The sequence below is a fragment of the Dermacentor silvarum genome, chromosome 2 (genome assembly GCF_013339745.2).
Source record: "Dermacentor silvarum isolate Dsil-2018 chromosome 2, BIME_Dsil_1.4, whole genome shotgun sequence".
NCBI classification, from domain to species: Eukaryota; Metazoa; Arthropoda; class Arachnida; order Ixodida; family Ixodidae; genus Dermacentor; species Dermacentor silvarum.
Window position 1 is genome coordinate 127,271,173 of NC_051155.1, and position 20,614 is coordinate 127,291,786.

The window sequence follows — 20,614 nt, forward strand, 5'->3', positions numbered from 1 at the left end:
CTATGATGTAGGTCTGACGTGCCGTGTCTTCGGCTGCGTGGTCTGTTGCCTTTGGCGTTGACGTTTAAAGTACCGTTTCTTATTATGGTGGGGAGGCAGCGCAAGGCTGAGAGCCCGGCCGGTGCCGGTGTTGCTCGTACGACGAGTAATGGCAAAATTTGGATTTCGCTGGAACACAAAAGAGGAATAACGACCACCGTTATCACATACCCGCAATTGCTCCAGTTGACCCGATGATTAAAACGACGTTGAATATACCACGCATCGGAACGTTTTGATGACTCTTTGACGATGTAGAACAAGAATATGGAAGAATAAAGGGCTTCATTGCGTGTGTGTCTTGTCCACAGTTAAAGGAGAGACGCTCTTAGCGGTGTACTCTGCTACGCGACGTCCGTTCATTGTCATAAATATTTCATGTCCGCGTAGATGGACTCCGGGTGCCGCGCGATCTACCCGTGGATGATGCAGGAGTATCTGTTAGGCAAAATGAAGGCGGTATTTATTTTGCGGGCCTCTCGTTATACTCGTATATGCACTTTAAGGTCCATTGACTGTTTTTCTCACTGTTTCCTGTCTTCGATCGCGCGTTGTTTACTTACGTGGAAAAAAACCCACTGTCCCCTCTCCGCTTCCGTTTGTTTCTCTTCGCTAGGCCTGTTTGTGTGTATACTTTTTTAATTTTTAGAGTTTATGCTTAGCTTGCGCCAACGTCTGCGCAGCGTCCACACGTCCTTTCTATGTTGTCTTTTTTTTTTTCTTCGCCAGCCAGGATCTCCTATTGCTTTATTTGCCTGCCTGGCAGAAGCGGCAGTCTTCAAACCAACTTTAACTAACGGAGCCCCCCCCCCCCCCCCCCTCCCCCCGCGCGCTGAAGGGTGCGCTCAAGAACGCGCGTCTCGTCCTCTCACGGAGGGCTAAAAAGAGAACCAAGATCATTGCGCGTATACACAAAAGTTCGAGCTCCAGAGGAGGCTAGGGGCCGCGTGAGCTTGATGCCGCTCTTCGGGGGCCAGCACACCCCGTGCTCTCTTTGGTCGGCAAGTGTGCCTATACCCACAGAGCGCGGCTTGCCTCAAGTGGGCATTCCTCCCCCCCCCCCCCTCCCCCTACACCCCGTTCCCTCCCCACTTATAACTCGGGGAGGCCGGCGGCCTCGGGGGACTGTTTGCTGCAAACTTCCGCCGTGTTCGCTTCTTTTGCGCTTTTGCTCGCTTTTCGCGAGTATTATTATTTGCCGGGCTGCGGCCGTTCGGTCCTCCCCCAGGACGACCGCCGTCGGCCTTTCCTTCTCCTCGTCTTCTTCTTCATCGTCGTCGTCATCATCATCGTCTTATGCGAGCTAGCCTCCCCCATTGCTTGGAATAGAGACGGATCTTGCGTAGTGGGCGAGCGAGCGAGCACCCGACCGCCGTTGTTTGTCGGTGTCCGTTCCACTAGCGAGGGATGGCGTTACGGGCATGGGTATAGCGCGCCGTGAGTTTTGAACTGCGCTGTGCAACCGGCGCTCTTCACGCGTCGCGCGCATTGAGCGGGCCCGACGCAGACGCGGCGCGCTCGTCGTAACGGTCCCTTCGTTTTCGGTGGCGGCGGTGTGTTGGTTCGGCGCGTGAGTTCCCGGTTTTTTGTCGTCCCCGTCAGTGCTGTAGCAACATGCCGGTCGAAATGTGCGCGAACGTCGTCGACGATGACGTGACTGCTGCCGCTTCGGAGTGCTCGTCGTCGTCGTCCCCCGTGGTGCTGCTCAAGTACTCGTGTCTCTGGGATTACAAGCTGTCGGGACGCTGCTTCTCGTGGCACGCGGGTGACACTTGCCACGAGGCCGGAAGGAAGAGCTTCCCTTTCCTCACCACGGTGAGAGTGACGTCGACGACCAGCAGGCTCTTCTCTTCCGCGAGCGAGCGCGCCCTGTTCTGTTTTTCCTTTCTCGTATGTGCGACCCGCCTCGCTTCGTTGTCGTGTGCGTACATTCGACGGCTTGTTGTAACGTGTATGTACAGAACTCTTGCTCTGGGCCGGTAGTATAGCGGCGTGGTCGCTTTCAACGCGGGCGCGCGGGTACAGCCTTGCCTGGCGGCGTGATTGCAAACGGGTGCCGCCGCCTCAGTCGTCCATCACGCGCCGACACACGGTCACCTGTCAGGTGCGCGGTTGGTTGGCGTAGAACAGCTCGGGCCGCTCGGCCTTGGCGTCTAGGCCGGGCGTGTCTGGTATACATGTGTGTGCTTGTTCTTTAGCGATGGTGGGGATGGTGTTTGATGGCCAGGGTGGCTTCGTTTCCGGGTGAAATGAGATTTATTCGCACCGACTTGTGCATCCAGATACAACTGCGTAAGAACGGTCGAACTGGGATTTGTTCGCCGCACAAAAAAAAAAAAAAAAAAGAGAGTACTTTTTCCACCAAATCCTAGTTGCTAGCAGATATTTCGGATATACGAAAAGTTGACACGAGTACTGTTACTTGCGCTGTAGGAGCTGCTGCAGTTATTGCACACCCTGTATAGCCCAGCTGCGCGTGTGGCATTCCTGTAAGCCATCACCTTATGACATAGAAGCGAGTGACCGAATTGAGTCGAGGTGGTGACGCGCATCATAAGCATGACAGGAGGACCTTGCCTTTTCAACTCTTAATTTATACACGCTTCATGACGCAATAGAGACGTCCTGTGATATTTTCGTTTAGTTGACGCAGCTTGGGCGTTAAAGCGTGCAGTCTGCACTTCAGAGAGGCCTCGGAAAAGGCTACATAGAAACGAATTCGATGAATGGGTATAGCGCATACTGCGTGTGCTTGAAGCCAGCCGTTGTCACAGTAAGCCGAAGCGAACGTCATTCGTGTGATTCCATATATAGTATGTCTCCTTGTTCGCACCGCAGTGGCATGAGCTTTAGCGATCGAGTTGTTCGACCCCACTGGCGATAACACTTGTTCCATCACTTCTCTTTCGGCCATATAGTTGCTATGCTCAGAGCGTTTACACCTCGTTTCCTTTTTTACGCGGACGTATACAATAGATTATCGCTTGCGCTCTCCGCTGTTTGTTTAACAGCGACTACACCCAGTCACGTCGCCGTGTGTATAGTCGGGCATGCGTCTCATATACACAGTAACCTGAGCTGCGTGTATGTACTAAACGTTCACTTTATGTTGAGTCTATATAGCGGTTCTGCACACCCGTGCATTTAATCCCCCGCTTACTGTTGTCCCGAACGATTTTGACCTTGAAACCGTGGACCAGCTTTCTACACGATACCGCTCGGCGCTTTGTTTTGCACCGTAGCGTATATTGCTTTTTCCTGTTCATCGCACTGAACTACACTGCATGCACGCCCGTGCAAAAAACGGCCGCGCCGATTTTGTCGTATCTCCTCACACAATCGCTAGCTTAAGAGATCCTCCCTTCTGTGTGTATAGGTCGTGCTCCACACACCCGATAGGATAACAGTAGCTGCTTCGGATCTCGTTTCCGCATACATTGACCTCGAACGGTGCACGTTCGCGCTCCTGTATAGAGAACCCATGTTACACCGCCTGCAAAGGGCAACCCGATAACGTAGTTTTCGGATGTATGCGTGCGCTCGCTCGCTCGCTCGCTCGCACGGCAGGGATGGAGATAACGTTACCGGCTCATTCGAGCTGCGTTGTCCGAGGCGTCTTCGTACGTGCCACCAAACAAAATGTGCCATTTTGCCGGGAGCTGAATGGCCTGCTAACGTCGAGCTTCTCGGGGCGAACGAACGGAACTGCGCTGTCCCTCCGGCGTGTTTCACAAGCGCGCGCCCAGCAGGGATCTTGGCCTGAATACCTCGAATTGAATCCTGCCGGCTTCGCCCTGCGGGTCGGGTGGGTCGGTCCTCGTTGTCGAAAAGAAAAATATTAATAATGGGGCGAGACGGTTGCAATCCTTCGTCCTCCAACGCGTGCTTTTGTCGAGGGTGATACGTCGGCATTGACGGTCGCGTATACGGCATGTAGGCGGTGGTGTGCCGATGTTCAGAGCGCCGCTGCAGCTCTTCGCGCTGCGGGACAAATTCGAGCGTGCGGCGCGTCGAGCTGGTTATACTCGTGACGTGCGCGCTTGACCGTGCTTCAAGGTAACCCGCACGCTCGAAGACGCTGTCCAGTCGCAGCTCGTCTAAAGCGCCACGTGTACGTTCAATGTGTATCAGAGGAACACGCAAGGATAGACAGTCGGACAAGTTAGTTCGTGAATCACTGACTTGCAGCGCGTGACAACATTACAGATATACTGTAAAAGAACCGAAATCTGGATTAGTTGGTGTGCATTCATCTTGAGACCAAAGCGCCAACAGACAAGGGACTAAGTGAAGTAGGCAAATACCGGCGCTGCTCGCGCAACTATCAAACATTTGGGAGAGAACTGTACATGCATACACCGTTGACTGACTATAGCGATCTGGTTATGGCTAGTGCTAGAAGTTAGGGATTAGGGTATCATAAATAAATCGGTGGTTATATTTCAAGTGTCATCGTCATTCTTTCGCTTGACTTGTTTTTTTTTTTTTTTCCACGGTGTATCGATCGGGGTCAAATAGGGAGCAAACATGCAAGATAAGCTCGAACTGACGCGAGGGGGCAAAGTTCTGACGTCATTGCCACCTGCACCACATGTTACCACTGTGTATCGTCACTCTGTAACGCTGTGCTACAATCTTAGTGAGCTTAAGCACAGCGTTACGCCTCTACTGTTGCTGTACGTTACTGCCCTTGCTGTAGGTCCCAACTGCCGGCTTCGTAGTGCGCAGGCGGCAGGCGACATGTTGACGCTATACGCAAAAATGTGATTGGTCACTGTCTGGCGCACGGCGGCCTGAGCATGCGCGCAGGAGTTCCCCAATTCTCTGGAGCATTACGCATGCAGGCACGCGTAAGACCGGATGACTGATGCGTGGACTTTTAGTATTTGATTAAATGGAGTGACATTGAATTAATCTGGTTCGTTAGCTAGGTTACCTTTATATATAGGAACTTGCAGTGTTTCTTTCACATGAAGAGATTACTTAGTTGTAGAGTCGTGACTGAAGCAACCGCGTCATTCATTTGCGATTCAAATTGCCTGCGAAGGACTGGAGTATAGCAGCGCCGACAATCTCTCGAGGTCATGTTGTGCTGGGTACTGCTGTCAGTGCATTCGCGCTGTTCTTGATTTCGACGTCGTGCACGTGCATCCATTCGGTGTAGTGACGTGAGTGACCGCAGTGGATGGCTCGTTAAGTTCAACGACAATAATTCTTCAGTAAAGTGCTCTTTCTCAGGCACAGAAACAGTCTTGACATGTTTGCGCTAAGGATGCTCCAACCATTTACCTTTTCGCTTGCAGCGCGGTGCCGAAACTAATTCGCTTCGCGAGCGAAGTCGTATTTTTGCACAGACGGCTCGAGAATGTGCACGAGTTTTCTATGATTCACGGCTGACCATATTGTGTGTAAATGAGGTCTATAGTTATACATATTGGGAGCTCTAGCTGTGTGCGCTTCACAAGTTCTCATCTACTCATCATCGTCCCTCATCGCCTTCTTTTTCGGGTCACGCGTTTTCTCCGAAGTAAAACAACGAGTCAGCCAACGTCTTGTACGGTTTATATTTGCAGGGGGATGCGTTATATAGGCAGGTTAGAAATAATAGGGCTTTCTTCTCGTTTCGTCTTTGTCTACAACGCGCCGCGTATTGTCCTCCAATCTGCTCTCTAGCATATATATAGCAGTATATAGACGCACGAATCGCCAATCCATGAACTGTACTGCCTGCAGTGGCGAATGCATTTCCGTGGTGCTGCATGCGCCGTGTAGACAACCGATCGATCGAGCTCAGAATTCCGCGTGCGTTTGAAACACCTTCCTCGTCCGGCAGCACAGCCGCTGCCGCACGCGCGACTTGCTTTGGGCGTTCCCGTTCACGCTTCTTGCAGAGCAGGAAAGCCGGCAGCACCGCTGGAGTAATAGGAAACTATACAGGGGGGCTGGTCTCTCTCCAACGGTGCGCGTTGACCTTCGTTTTTTTTTTTTCCTCTTGAGGCCTGTTCGATCACTCCCGCGCATAGTCGTCGTGACTCTTTCATTTTGCCCTTTCCAACTGAGTGTGCATTATATTTACACACACACACACACACACACGCTCGTCTATCGAAGCCGTTTTTCGGGTCAGGGTGGAACGGGATTCACGTCGGTGTTGCATGCAACGGCGGCTATTCGTGTGTACGCATTTTTCACGCTCGAACGTCGCCTGTCGCCGCGGCGTGCCGTGCGTCAGTTGACGCTGTAGGGGTGCAGGCATGCGTGAACATGCCGCTAGGAGATGTGTGAGCAAGGAAGCGAGGGAAGAAACGAAAATGCATTTCGAGCAGCTCGCAGCCGTCCAGTAATGCAACGGGAGCTATGCGGTGCTGTCAAAGTTTCCGTTCCACGAAGCGATGGTTCGTCAAGGGGACATTGTCAGGTCGTTGTTTCGTTACGTCACGTGGGGAACGCTCTGACGTCATAAGCTGCCCGCGCGGTTTGATAGGGAGTGTGGTTTTTAAATGTTTATTTGAATGCCACACATTTCCTTGCGCTCCGGTGCGGCGTTGACGTGTATGGTTCCCTTGGGTTCGGAATGTGCGGAGATCGTCGGCTGGATGACAGCGCTTTCGAGTCTGGCTAGTTGGAGGGAGGTATTCTCTTGAGCGTGTACTGGAAAACAGCGCACGGCGTGTTAAGAAGGCAGAAGAACGCGCTTATTTCACCAACGGACAGCTGTGTTTATAAATGAGTTACGCTAAGAACGTTTCGCAGTTTATTAGATTTCGTAGATTTCCAGTTTATCGCAGATATTTTATAAAGTAATGGTGACTGTCGACAGTTCGGTCGATTAATTGACGGCGAACTACCTTTTGTCACCTCCGAGATATCCATCTTGTTTGTATACTTTGTACGTGAATGCATTCGTTTGAACGCCTTGGAGGGAGGGCCACCATGTTAATGCGCTCTTAATCTTTCTTTATTTCCTTTTTTGTTTTCGAAGTTTGTCATACAATTATCCAAAATGATGGAAATTGCTAGTGTTAGCGTTGCACTGTAGATTAGAACAAAATAGGTAGCAGTTACTTCGAGCCGTTCTCCTTTTGCCTCGGTTAAGCACGCCAATTGATCCATGAGAAAGTGGGGCATAAGGGTTCTAACTTTCGGAACCGGCACGGTGATCCACCGGCTCTCTGGCACTGAGCACGAAGTCGCAGGATCGATTCCCTGCCGGCGCGGCCGCTTCCGACGGGAGGACAATGAATAAAGAAAAACGAAAAAAAAAAATGAAAAGAAGAGAGAGCTCGTTTACAGCGGTCTTAACGCACGTTAGAGAAAATATAGGGGGTCAAGATCAATCCGCGGCCACCTACTATACCGCGACCTTCGTTATCATGCTGTGACTCTTGAACGTGAAACTCCATCAAGTGTTGCGCTATGTTATTAAAGTCGTCTGGGGACGCGTGACTATTGCTCCTGAGTGCGCGGACGCAGCATCTCGGCAGGAGCGTTGGTGATTGGTGTAGCCGTCATAAATCTGCATGAAAGCCTGTTTTCTTTTTTTATTGCGATAGCAATTATATGGACACTCAAAAGCAGATTTCTGCCGTCGGCGTCGCCGTCGCCGTCGGCGTCGCCGTCGCCGTCGCCGTCGCCGTCGCCGTCGCCGTGAGGTTCCGTATGACGTCAATGGAGATGAAATCGTGGCCGCGCGCCGCCGAACGCTGTATGTGCGAGTGAAAGGGCGCGAGGGACGCGCTCTTTCACGGGGAGTGAACGCACGGCGGAGAACAAACGCGCGTTCTGCGCCGTGCTTCCTTAAGGGCTGCAGAAGTAGGCGTCTCTTTCCTCCTTTACAATCACCATATATGTAGAGCAAACGCGCCTTCTTCCGATGCGCGAGAGGCCGTGGGGGAGGGGGGGAAGGGGGAGGGAAGGGAGGCGACGTTTAGCTGCGGCACCAAGTGCCTATTTATATCAGAAGCTCCGGCAACAGTCACCAACGCCGCACGCATTTTGAGCGAACGCGGGCAAAATGCCGACGGCGTCGACAACAGTTGGGCGCGTTGCCGGTGCTGCTGCATGTCCAAGTTTATACAGCTGATAAAGCTAATATCATTACTCCGTATATCTCTCTACAAATTTGCTATCGCAACTGATGCTTCACCTTTCAGGTGAAACTGCGACAACTTTTTTTTTATTGCGATAGCAATTATATGGACACTCAAAAGCAGATTTCTGCCGTCGGCGTCGCCGTAGCCGTCGCCGTCGCCGTCGCCGTCGCCGTGAGGTTCCGTATGACGTCAATGGAGATGAAATCGTCGCCGTGCGCCGAACGCTGTATGTGCGAGTGAAAGGGCGCGAGGGACGCGCGCTTTCAAGGGGAATGAACGCACGGCGGAGAACAAACGCGCGTTCTGCGCCGTGCTCGCTTAAGGGCTGCAGAAGTAAGCGTCTCTTTCCTCCTTTACAATCACCATATATGTAGAGCAAACGCGCCTTTAATTTAATTTTAATTTTTTTCTTCAGACGCGCGAGAGGCCAAGGGGGAGGGAAGGGAGGCGACGTTTAGCTGCGGCACCAAGTGCCTATTTATATCAGAGGCTCCAGCAACAGTCACCAACGCCGCACGCATTTTGAGCTAACGCGGGCAAAACGCCGATGGCGTCGACAACAGTTCTGCGTGTTGTTGCTACCAAAGCCGCTCACCTTACTTCGTATGACATTGCTGTGTTGCTATCGCATTCATTGCTTCGCCCTGAGGGCGAAACTGTGACATTTTTTTTTATGTGCCCATGCATGGAATGTTCTGGGCTTAGGGGCGGCATATTTTCTTCCTATTTATTTATTTATTTATTTATTTATTTATTTATTTATTTATTTATTTATCAATTCATCGAATGCCCTGCTATAGGGTTTTACATGAGGGGTGGGCTGGTTTAGTAAAGATAGATGTCTTAGATAGTGGCCTTCAAGTGCGCTGTTCTGGAGTGGTGCGCAGCTTCTCTCGGCACATCATTACAGTTCCTTGCTGCCTGGACCAAAGAAGGACTTATGATGCGAAGAAGTACGCGTGGGCGGAGGATATACGGCTTTCTCGTGATGTATATGCGCGAACATTGACGATGTACGGGCAAGATTGCAGGTTGAATGGTATAAATGAGTGATAGAATTTACGATACAGGCATAGCCTTGCGATTTTGCGTCTTCGTTCTAAGTCGTGGAGATTATAGCTTGAAGTTTTAGTTGGACACGCTGCGGGGTTTCGAATTAGAGCGATAAAAGTTGTACTGACCGTGGTTTGGGGGTGAAAAAGCATTTTTATCATATAGCACGATAGGGACGAAGTGATAAATCCTCGGCCTTACACGCTGTATCACACGCCTGATCACAATTCAGTATTGATCGAGTAGTATTCGCGATGAGCCGATTATGGCGAGAAAAATAGCTATACTTTCGGGGATGTGTATAAACGGCAGCGCCCGACATTTTTGCGCACGAGCTTCTGCCATCGTTTTATTTCGCAGGCGAGTCGCGGCGACCTTGATTTGACTTCCGGTTAAAGCGACGCGTATCGTATGTCGTTGCCGTTATCGCTTCTCTTCGAAGGGAGAACTTTAAGCGGAAGCCGGAATAATGCATCTTAAGCAATGGAGAGCGGCGCCGAAATAGATTCGCGCAAATGTGGACGCGTCACTGAAGTGCATGGTAAATGACGCCTTCTGAAATCCAGCAATCCTTAATCCGCAAGCCTTTTCGCGCCTTGCTGATGGTGTTGCACACGTCCTTATGGTGTTGCACACGTCCTTACAGACACTGGAATGCCTGCAGTTGGAAAGGCTCACTTTGAAGGATAAGCGCACGTTTGCGCGTATACTGTGTGCATTATATATCGCTTGTAGCTGCACGATGGGTTTCTTGACAACTTATTAAACCCCCCGTGGCTTCGTGGCAGATTGCGGGATAACTTGGTTTGGGATGCATGTGCGCGTGTGCTTGTGTTGCGAATACGCCTGTTTGTGCGCGCTGTTATACGGTAAAAATTACCATGATGACGCGAGAAATTATTGCTTTGACGCGATTTCTTTGTTTTTCACTTGTCCAGTGTCTCCTCCGCGTTTCTACCGTGTGCCAGCTAGCGCTTGGACGCAACTATCTCCTTGATTTACTGCCACCACGTGTAATGTAACGAAGCGGGACAATTACCGTTGGATTAACGAGGGCTTAATGCAGACCCGTGATGATTTGCCGCCATTCCATTTTTTTATGTGCCGTAAAATGGTGAAGGAAAATAGTTATCATTGCTTACTGTGTTAAGGAAAAAATGATAGCTGTAATGGTGAATACAACTGAAGACAGGTATGTGGATGTGCGAACAGATGCATGTATCTGACATTACACGTATATCTGACAATAAGATGAAGTACAGTTGGGCATGTTATGTTATAAGTAGAGACCGTATGTTTAGGCACTCAACTTTTTTTTTTTTTGTCTGAGGCGCCTATATATATCAGGTACTAAAGCTATCATTTAAGACACATATACGCACCAGAAACCCCTTCAGGCCATGCATATAGGCTCAAATAATAACTTTTTGTGTGTGTCTGAGGATAAAATGGTTTTCTTAGGAACACAGCCCTATAAACCCCGGTATCGTGATATTCATTTTATTTTCTCGATAAAACCGAATGAAGCAAGTTGTGTAAGTTACGAGAGTTGTCTGAAATCTGTAGTGTGATTAGACATCACGAGAAAAGTTGTGTCGTGAAAGCAGCGACAAAGAAGCACGTACCGTGCCAAAATTTTCTGATTTCATGTTTTGTCATCTTTTTGACTGAGTATATTAGTTCGTATGCAGAAAAGGGGCACGCTTAACATCCGCACCCAAGTTAGCGGCACATACTTGTACTTCCGAACGTTCGATGGTCCAATAATTCCAATGCCCTCTGGAATTGTAGAACGTTCGCCTATGAGAGAACCTTTGACGGTTCTTCGAGTAGCCAAAGCCCGGGATTTTTGTCCGAGATAGATCGAAGTTTCAAACTAATTCTCAGCAACAGGCCCATTGCGGATGTTGTGGAGAACCTTCCCTGAACGTCCAATATGAGCCCCACATCCGGGTCAGAGCTGCGCCCGAGCACAACAAGTACGTTGTCACCATCAGATGTATCGTCCCGTGGAGGATTTGAGCCCCTCTCACATCGATACTGTGGTCTGCTGCAAAGCTGTTAATAAACGCCTTTACACCGGCAATTTGTCTGTTTAATAATCGGCTGCCTTCAGCCAAGTTACCCAGCGGGTGTTAGCATTATAAACAAAATGAGGCTATAGGGACAAACCAAGAAGGCATTTTTAGGCCCGGTAAATCGAATATAGGCACCAACATCGAAATATGCATTTATAAGCACAGCAAAAGTGCCACTAAAATGTTTCTAAACCCACAGTTCGGGCTTATGCATTAAATAGGCACGGTAAGAACGTTAGGGGAAAATAGGCATTTCGCCTAAAGTCCCGGTCTCTATTACTGAGTGTATAGAGCAGGTGGTCTATCAAATCATCTTTACCTACAGCGCGAACAAGCCAGACCGGACACTACGGAAGGAAGAAGACACCATTGAGCGCTGACTCACGACTGGAAGTTCGTTGATAATAATTCGCGTATGAATGGAAAACAATAAAGCTTCAGTTGTGAGTCAGCGCTTCCGTGTTGTTGTACTTCCTTATTGTCCGGTCTGTTTTGTTCGCGCAGGCAAAAATGCAATTGTACCGATTCGCCCAGCTAGCTGACCAGTAAACGGCCCTCCCCCCGCATTTGCCCTCGGCGGCGCCGGCTTCCGTAGCGTGCGCTGCGCCGGCGAATCCCCGCGAGCTATTCTTCTGTCAAAGCAGCGCAATGGCGAGATCAAATCCCGGCCGCAGCGGCCGCATTTCGATGGGCGCGAAATGCAAATGCGCCCGTGTGCGGTGCATTGGGTGCAGGTTAAAGAACCCCAGGTGGTCGAAATTATTCCGGAGTCCCCCACTACGGCGTGCATCATAATCAGATCGTTGTTTTGGTACGTAAGAACCCCAGAATTTAATTTAAAGCAACGCAATGGCTGCCATTAGAAGGAAAACACAGCTGATGATGGTAGAGGACCACGTGGAGCAATGCCATTAGAAAGTTTGCAGTCAAAGTATGGCGTGTCAGCTGACGCGAGACGAAAGGTAATTGGAGATGGTACAAAGACGCCTTCGACCTTTACTGGACTTGAGATAGGCTGATGATGGTCGTAATTCTCGCAGTGAAGCCTATAGTTGTCATCTTACACGCCATTCAAGTGCCCCCGGAGCGCGCTTTAAAGACCAGTCGAAAATTTAATTAGCGAACCTAATCGCGGAAGTTATCTGACGGCCTGGAGTCAGCTTTGAATCTAAAAAACAAAAAAAAAAATCTCTTTCGGCCGTTCCTTGCTATAATTACGTCGTGCGGCGGGTCTATTTTCTCTCGTTCACCAACACGCAAACTGACGTTACGAGTTGCAGAAGTTATGCTATAGCGTATACGGAGGTATACACTTAATCGCGGCGCAGCATACGATCACTGTTAGGACAAGCAAGGCGCAGTGCTCGCTAGAACACCTATCACGACGTTTTTTTCCTTTTTTTTTTCTTCCTTCTGTGTTCCTCTTCCTTTCTATACGCACGAATGGTCACTTACACTTTCCCACGGCCGAAATGGCGGTCCTTGCCCCAGCCTGCACGCCACTTGCCAAAGCATTGGCTCTAGCGCACTGGCCCGGTGCTTCTGTAACACGAACGGTGCACGTATAGTATAGGTATGTGTGTGTGTGTGTGTGTGTGTGTGTGTGTGTGTGTGTGTGTGTGTGTGTGTGTGTGTGTGTGTGCGTGCGTGCGTGCGTGCGTGCGTGTGCGTGTGTTCGAACGCATTTCTCCTACTTTTTCACTTGTTCGCTGGACGCCGGCGATTCTATATCTTCGTGCACTTAGACGACGCGGACATATCCATTGCTCTCGACGGTGTGCAGGGTGTGGCACCTCAGCGGCAGGGAACTTCCTGGTTTCTTAATCAGCTCTTCCGCGCCGTTCTGGCTTTTCCTTTCGTGACTTGAATAATCATCCGGTCCTCGCGAGACGGCGAGGAAAGTTAGCCACACTTGATAGCTGATACTTTCGTATTCGTCTGGCTCGCCTCGCGTAACGCCTTTTTTATTTTCTTTAGTTTTTACACTATGCAAATGAGAAAACTCGGTCGTTCTTGAAAGAAATACTGCAACTTTCGCATCGTGCAACGTCGTCACTCATTCAGCCAACCAACGCGAAGCTGCAATACTAAATTGCCTTGCTTGTGCACGCGTGATTTGCATAAACTGAATACGTGGGTGAGTTCAGATTAACTAGAACTTGCCTACGCATATTTCTGTGCTCGTTGCAATCGTCCCCGTGTGCACACGTGCGTGCTCCTGAGCCCGACGTTGGAAGGATCTATTTTTACACGCGGGTTTAGGGACTGCAAACCGCTTTGCGACCAGATATACACGGGGATCAAACTTCGCACTCGAATTGTGGTGCGTAAGCACGTTAGTTCACTTAATTTTCATTTATTCTTTTGTTTTCGTCTCAGTCCATGCCGTTAGTCCGTACATATGTTTGCAGGGTGTAATTCACGCCGGGCACAGGGAGTGATTACTATATATACAGTGTATACGTTCTTCCTTTATCTCATGACTGTTCCCGTGACTCTGAACAATTAAGTCTTTTTACTCGACTGTGTGTGTGCCTGTGTTTTCAGCTGTTCCTTATTTTATTTCTTTCCCCCACTTTGTGCGTCAGTATGTTCCATCAGACACTTATATACTGCCGCTGGCTGACGATTGCTTCGCTAATTAACGCCACCCTCTGCTCCGCTGCATACCGCAGGTCCGGCACCAGCTGGTGGAACCCCTGGACTACGAGCAGTTCGTGTCCAAGAACAAGACCATCCTGCACAATGACCCCCAGCGGGAGATGCTCTTCTTTCCCCCGGACGACATTTCGGTGAGGAGCGACATGCGTCTGGCAGATTCATATAGGAATGCCGATGCAGGCATCGAAAGTGCCTGTCCTTGGCGTAAAGGACTGTCCGATGTATAGATGAAAGGGAACACCTCATCCATCATCAAATAACGAATATAGACTTCCCCTGCCGAAGAACCTGCCCCCTCTGCGCTCTGTTGATTTCGTCGTATATCAATGCGGAGAATTCGATAACTTCCGGTGTTGAACGCAGATGAGGTGTTCCTTTTCGTATTCGTCATCACTGTCAGTCACTGTTTGTGCAGTACTAGTAGCCCAGTGACGATGCTACTCATGTTGAGCGTTAAGAGATCCAGAAGCAGCGACCGCATTTCTTGTATGGGTCGTTTAACGCTGTTCGCAAGCTATATACTTACGACTCAACTACTTCGACGCAAGCGGGATTGAATCCCGGCCATGGCGGCCGCGTTTCGATTCGGGGCGAAATGCAAAAACGCGCGCGTTTCCTGCATTGGGGGCACGTTAAAGAACTCCAGGGGGCCAAAACTAATCCGGAGTCCACCACTACGGCGTGCCTCGTAATCATGCATATCGTGGTTCTGGCACGTAAAACCACCGAAACATAATTTTTTTTTTTTTTTTGAGGCATCGCATTCTCGAATGGAAAAGCGTTCAGCAAGCTTATAACCTAACCCAACTTATATATTTAAATCGCAGAGCCATGCATTCCAAGCTTAATAGTATATGCCTTCTAAGAGGCACTCACATTCCGTAGACATTCTTGAACTGTGGGTTTTGATGAAAGCATCGCATTCATAAAAGCACAAAAAGAACATTTGCCTAATCTGACCCAACGTGTAGTTTCGAAGTATAGATGTTCATAATTTATAGTATACATTTTGAGGGCCACTGGTTTTTTCATTAATGTGCCCATCGCTCACGCGGCGCTGTTTTTTCGCGTACATATATAGATCGTCCTTGTAGACAGAGCGTGCGTCGCCGTCACGTCCGCTTCACTGCCCGTTTCTGCAAGGGGACGGGTGGAGCGATTATCGCCACGGCGCCCGTATAGCCCGATTAACGAAACTGTGTCGACTGGTCCCGTAATCGTTAAGCGCAGTTTCCCCGTCCGAAGCTCGTCGATTAAGCAAACGACTTGGCCAAATAGGTTTCCCATTCAGCCGTTAAGTAGAATGCAAGAAGCGTCTCGTGCAACGTTTTTAAATATTTGGGGCACCGTGCATTTTAGACGGAGCGAATCGCGCCCGCTTCCGATCAGCGAGATTAGATTTAATCAAGATGCACTTGCATATTGATTTTTTTTTTTCTCTTTCCGGAATGCTGTAAAGCCTCGTTTTAAAGTTGGCGGCTGTGCTTGTGTCGTATGGTACTATATGGTGATTAGCAGAAAAAAAAAAAAAAGAACGAAAAGAAAAAGATTGAAAAGAGTCCGTTCGTGGACCTATGCGCCTCGCGCGCGTCTTTCTGCGCCTAATCGGCCGTAGCCAATAGCGTGTGATTGACCCACATTTTCCAGTTTTTTTTTTTTTCTTTTTTTTTTTCGCTATAACGCGGGTTAATAGTTGCATCCATACTCGCTCCTTGCCGACAAAACAGGCTTCTTCATGCTTGATGGACTTTTATCTTTACGTAGTCGGGCGAACCGTATGCGTGTATGTGTGCGTACAGTGTGAGATACTCGCGTTCTGCCTGTAATGCGCGCGCTGCGGCCCGTCTCTCGTAGATAACCGAGAATGATTGGATAGCGGGGCTGTCCTATCCGGTGTACCCTTTGTCTTCGACGGGCAGAACGTGATCGCAAACCTTCTTTTCGAGCACGAACTCGTCTAACAGTGTATGCATACACGATAGCATTGTTGTTTCGAGCGGGTCCTCGGTCGGTTCTCTCGGTCCCTTCGAACGCTGTTCGCACGTCCAGAAGGGAGTCGGCCGGCTAGCTGCTTTCGTGTGTTTAGGTGCTTGCCTCTTTTGAACAGTGTAAAGAACGAAGTCTGGTATCGACGTTCTTGCCGAGTTCAACGACACTCTCGAGTTCGGTGTTCGAACGAGTCTATACTGTGCTTTGTTTTCCTTCTTGCGCTTTTTTAACACTATATGCTGCGCGTTCTTGGCCTGCAGCGATTGTGTAGCCAGCCAGAACGCACACGGGAGCTGTTGTGGCGCGCTATCTATCTGCAGTAGCGTACGCGAGAAGCGGTGGCAGTCTACGGCCGGAGCGAGGAACCAGTTTCGTGGGAGTTCGCATGTATATACGACACACGTAGATGCTGTACGCGTCTGTGTTCTTTGAATTTTTTATTTTTTATTTCTGTTTCTCTCTTTGTTAACTACCTTGCTAGCTTTGAGGCTGGTCCAATTCTTTCGTTTATTCCAGCAAGTCTGTTATGGCCGATGGAAAGGGCCATATAGTTATCCCTGCGGGCTCTTGCGCGGTCTCCTGCTGGTGTTTTTATTTTTATTTTTTATTTTACGGCCTTCTTTCCACATATATCGTCCGTCGCTCCTTGTTTATAGGATGCCGGTCGCGTCGGGAGAGTGGTCGTCGTTCCTAATTGATCTCGTATATCGTACGGTTCCACCGCGCTGTCGAAGACTACGCGCCCGTGTGCTACACGGAAACTAGGTTTACTGCGTTCCCAATTTGCGTCTGTACGAAACGAGTGCCTTTTATTACGCATTGTCCTGGGCTAGCGAGAGGCTATAGCATAAGTATGGACGAAACTATCGAACAGATAAGCGGAGTGGCGGCTCGTAGTAGGCAGGCAGTAAGTCTGACGAGCAGGCTCTTATTACAAGGTTAGTTTAGCTCAGTTTCGTACAACGTAAGCGTTGTTCGAGAGCCTGCAACAGTGTATATGTGCTTTACCGGAAACGTATAAACGGCGGCAGCACTGGTGGAAGTATCTTGTGACGCGCTGCGTTCAACCATGAGTGCTCTCCGACTAATCACTATGCTAAATAAAAACGAAGGCCGTAAAATTATTTCATGAAGATTGTCACCGACGACACTATATATTGCGCCAGATAACTAGAATATATAGCTGTCAGTTTAATTAACAAAGCAGCGTGTCCGTATGTGTCCATCGGTGCCGTTATCATATCTGGCGTCACGGCATGGACGTCATGGTAATACTATACCTGGAAGGAAAATGGGCGCTGCGGTAGGATTTCGCGGGTGCTGTAGCTGTTGTGGGAATGCCAGGAAGCGGGGGCTTCGGATTGACATCTTTATCGCAGAGCTGCGCAGGAAACCATGAAGGCGCGCCTGGTAGACATTTCGTCTGTCACAATTAATGGTTGAGTCTCTACTAAAACGGCGACCTTCGAGTGATTGAAGATTAGCTTTTGTTATACAGTTACGTATAACCGGCTGTTAATAGACATCGCCGTTGTGGCGGTGTGCATTCGCCACCACCGTGTCGTGCTTTTTGACGCTAGCTGGGCAGGTGCAGTCCCCGCGCCGTGCGCGCCATGCATTCACACCGAGACGCAGTTTCAGACGAAATGGGGTAGAGAGAAAGCCTGATTATACATGTATGTTTGGCTTGGAGTCGGCGGTAAGTGCCAAATGCTGAAACATGGGTGGTGTTTAATCATCATCATCATCTGCCTATATTTATGTCCACTGCAGGACGAATGCCTCTCCCTGCGATCTCCAATTACCCCTGTCTTGCGCTATAGCTTATTCCAACTTGCGCCTGCAAATTTCCTAACTTCATCACCCCACCTAGTTTTCTGCCGTCCTCGACTGCGCTTCCCTTCTCTTGGTATCCATTCGGTAACTCTAATGGTCCACCGGTTATCCATCCTACGCATTACGTGGCCTGCCCAGCTCCATTTTTTCCTCTTAATGTCAACTAGAATATCGGCTATTCCCGTTTGCTCTCTGATCCACACCGCTCTCTTCCTCTCTCTTAACGTTAGGCCTAACGTTTTTCGTTCCATCGCTCTTTGTGCGGTCCTTAGCTTGTTCTCGAGCTTCTTTGTTAACCTCCAAGTTTCGGCCCCATATGTTAGCACCCGTAGAATGCAATGATTGCGCACTTTTCTTTGCAACGACAGTGGTAAGCTCCCAGTCAGGATTTGGCAATGCCTGCCGTATGCTCTCCAACCCAATTTTATTCTTCTGTAAGTTTCCTTCTCGTGATCAGGGTCCCCTGTAAGTAATTGACATAGATAAACGTACTCCTTTACAGACTCTAGAGGCTGACTGGCGATCCTGAATTCTTGTTCCCTTCCAAGGCTATTGAACATTACCTTTGTTTTCTGCATATTCATCTCCAACCACACTCTTACACTTTCTCGGTTAAGGTCCTAAATCATTTGTTGTAATTTGTCCCCATTGTTGCTGAATAGGACAATGTCATCTGCAAACCGAAGGTTGCTGAGATATTCGCCGTTGATCCTCACTCTTAGGCCTTCCCAGTCTAAGAGCTTGAATACTTCTAAGCATGCAGTGAATAGCATTGGAGAGATTGTGTCTCCTTGCCTGGGACCCCTTTCTCGATGAGTAACTTTCTACTTTTCTTGTGGAGAACCAAGGTAGCTGTGCAATCTTTGTAGATATTTGCCAAGATGTTCCAATATATGTCTCCTGTACTCCTTGATTACGCAATGCCTCTATGACTGCTGGTATCTCTACTGAATCAAATGCCTTTTCATAATCTATGAAAGCCATATAGGGAGGCTGATTGTACAGTTGTACTTATAACCTGCTGTTAATAGACCTGTGCGTTCGCCACCACCGTGTTGTGTCTTTTCACGCTTGCTGGTCAGGTGCAGCCCCCGCGCTGTGCGCGCAATGCATTCACACCGAGACGCAGTTTCAAACGAAATAGGTTAGAGAGAAAGCCTGATTATACAGTTCGCCTTGGAGTCAGCGGTAAGTGTCAGGTATTAAAACATGGGCGGTGTTTAATATTAACGTGCTTATGCTTAGTGTATATCCTCCTGAGATATCCGAGCACAACTGTGAGATATAATCGCTCTTGAAAATGGCTTTTATTGTCCACTGTTATATTATGAGCTTGAAAAACATCTTTTTAAATTTTAACACAAATGTTAGATGCCAAGAACTGCGTCTCCATTTAAGGAAACAACAATAACTATCTCCATCACGTCGTCATGTTTGCCATGGTAAAAAGTGCATTTCATTGCTTATAAACACAGAGATACGTGTAGTACATTGCCCTGTTGCTGCTGCGTCCGGTCAGCGATATCGAAACACACCTCAAGGTTGCTTCCGGCCGCCTGATACGACAGAGGTCTAGATCAATTGAGTGCCAAATTCCTCGAAAGCGGATGACAAGAATATGAGTAATTAAACTTCTTTACAGTTACATATGCACCGTACTGAATATTTTGCGTAATCACTTCCGAGTGAATTTCGAAAAAAAAAAAAAGTTGAAGGCAATGTTCAGGGATGTTGAAGGGATCTCGGGAGGATATCGAGCAAATGTCAAACTCGGGTCGGGTATGCAGAGCCGCATTCGTGACACAGAATGAAAGGTCAACATCAGGCATTCGTGATGCAGAATGAAAGGTCAACATCTCATGCCTACAATCTGCTTACGCAAATTTCAGATGCCTTCCTTGTTTTTTTTTTTTTTATTTTATTTTTTTTTTTTTTTCACGTAGGCGGAAAGCGTATAGACACTAGACAGTGGCTATCAGAGTAGAAATGGGGATAGATAGCCCAAGCGTACGCACGCCTGCCGCACGCAAGGTCTTGAATCGTGCAATAATTTGTGAACGCGGAAGGCACCACCAAACTACTAAAGTTTGTGCAGGGTTAACGTCCCGGGCCCCCGCACGAGCGCCTTGCTCAAAACCGAAGAGTGAAATTTACTGTCTTTTCTGGTCGGGTGTTTGCCTTCATTTGTGATATATCGCCCTGACCCAACGTTATCGCATCGTACTTTGGACATTGGTAATAAACATATACTGTATGCTGAGCATGCGCTCCATTATTACATTTATGCAGTATATTAAATATGCACACAGTTCCGCGCGTATCGGACGAGTAAGGAAACTCCATTTCCTGTTCGCTCTTGTTTTCTAAGTTGGGTGTCTTCATTGCGTTGCGGTACGTACCACTGACCCATCCATTAGAGGAGGGCGCTCATATCGCCTGTCTAAAACCCCTGGATCTTCCAGGGGGCTTTACGCCTGTCGGAACAAGCGCACGTGTATAGCGTTTGCGTGCTGCCCTCATCTCGCGCATCGCAAATACATAACGTGGATGTGATGGCCACTCGACGCGCCCGGTCGACATATAAACTTTCCCTTTTCGTGAGCGGCGCGGCGCGCGCACCGAAAACAGATGATCGAGATCCGATTTGGTGCCACAGTTTCGGCGCGCTTGGAGTTAGCTGCTTGAGGAAAACGGCGCGATTTCGCGCAACGGCAGAAAGAAAAAAAGAGAATAGCAGTCGGTGGCCGATCGTGGCTTCTCACACGCGTCTGCTGCGCTACGACTGATTAAAAAAAAAAAAAAAAAGGATAAAAGTATCAAAGTTAGACGCCGATGGCAGGTTCTCGGGTGCACGCGCACCACAAC

The 20,614-nt window shown here is 49.0% G+C and overlaps 1 protein-coding gene across 1 annotated transcript in view; it reads left to right on the forward strand.

Moving 5' to 3' along the window:
• Positions 1 to 1,455: 1,455 nt before the first annotated feature.
• LOC119441747 (dedicator of cytokinesis protein 9) overlaps positions 1,456 to 20,614 on the forward strand; it is a 122,898-nt gene continuing 103,739 nt past the window's right edge. The window contains exons 1-2 of the mRNA XM_037706355.2: positions 1,456 to 1,854; positions 13,939 to 14,055. Of these exons, the coding sequence (XP_037562283.1) occupies positions 1,654 to 1,854; positions 13,939 to 14,055 (318 nt within the window). The 5' untranslated portion in view covers positions 1,456 to 1,653. The remainder of the gene's footprint in view (positions 1,855 to 13,938; positions 14,056 to 20,614) is intronic.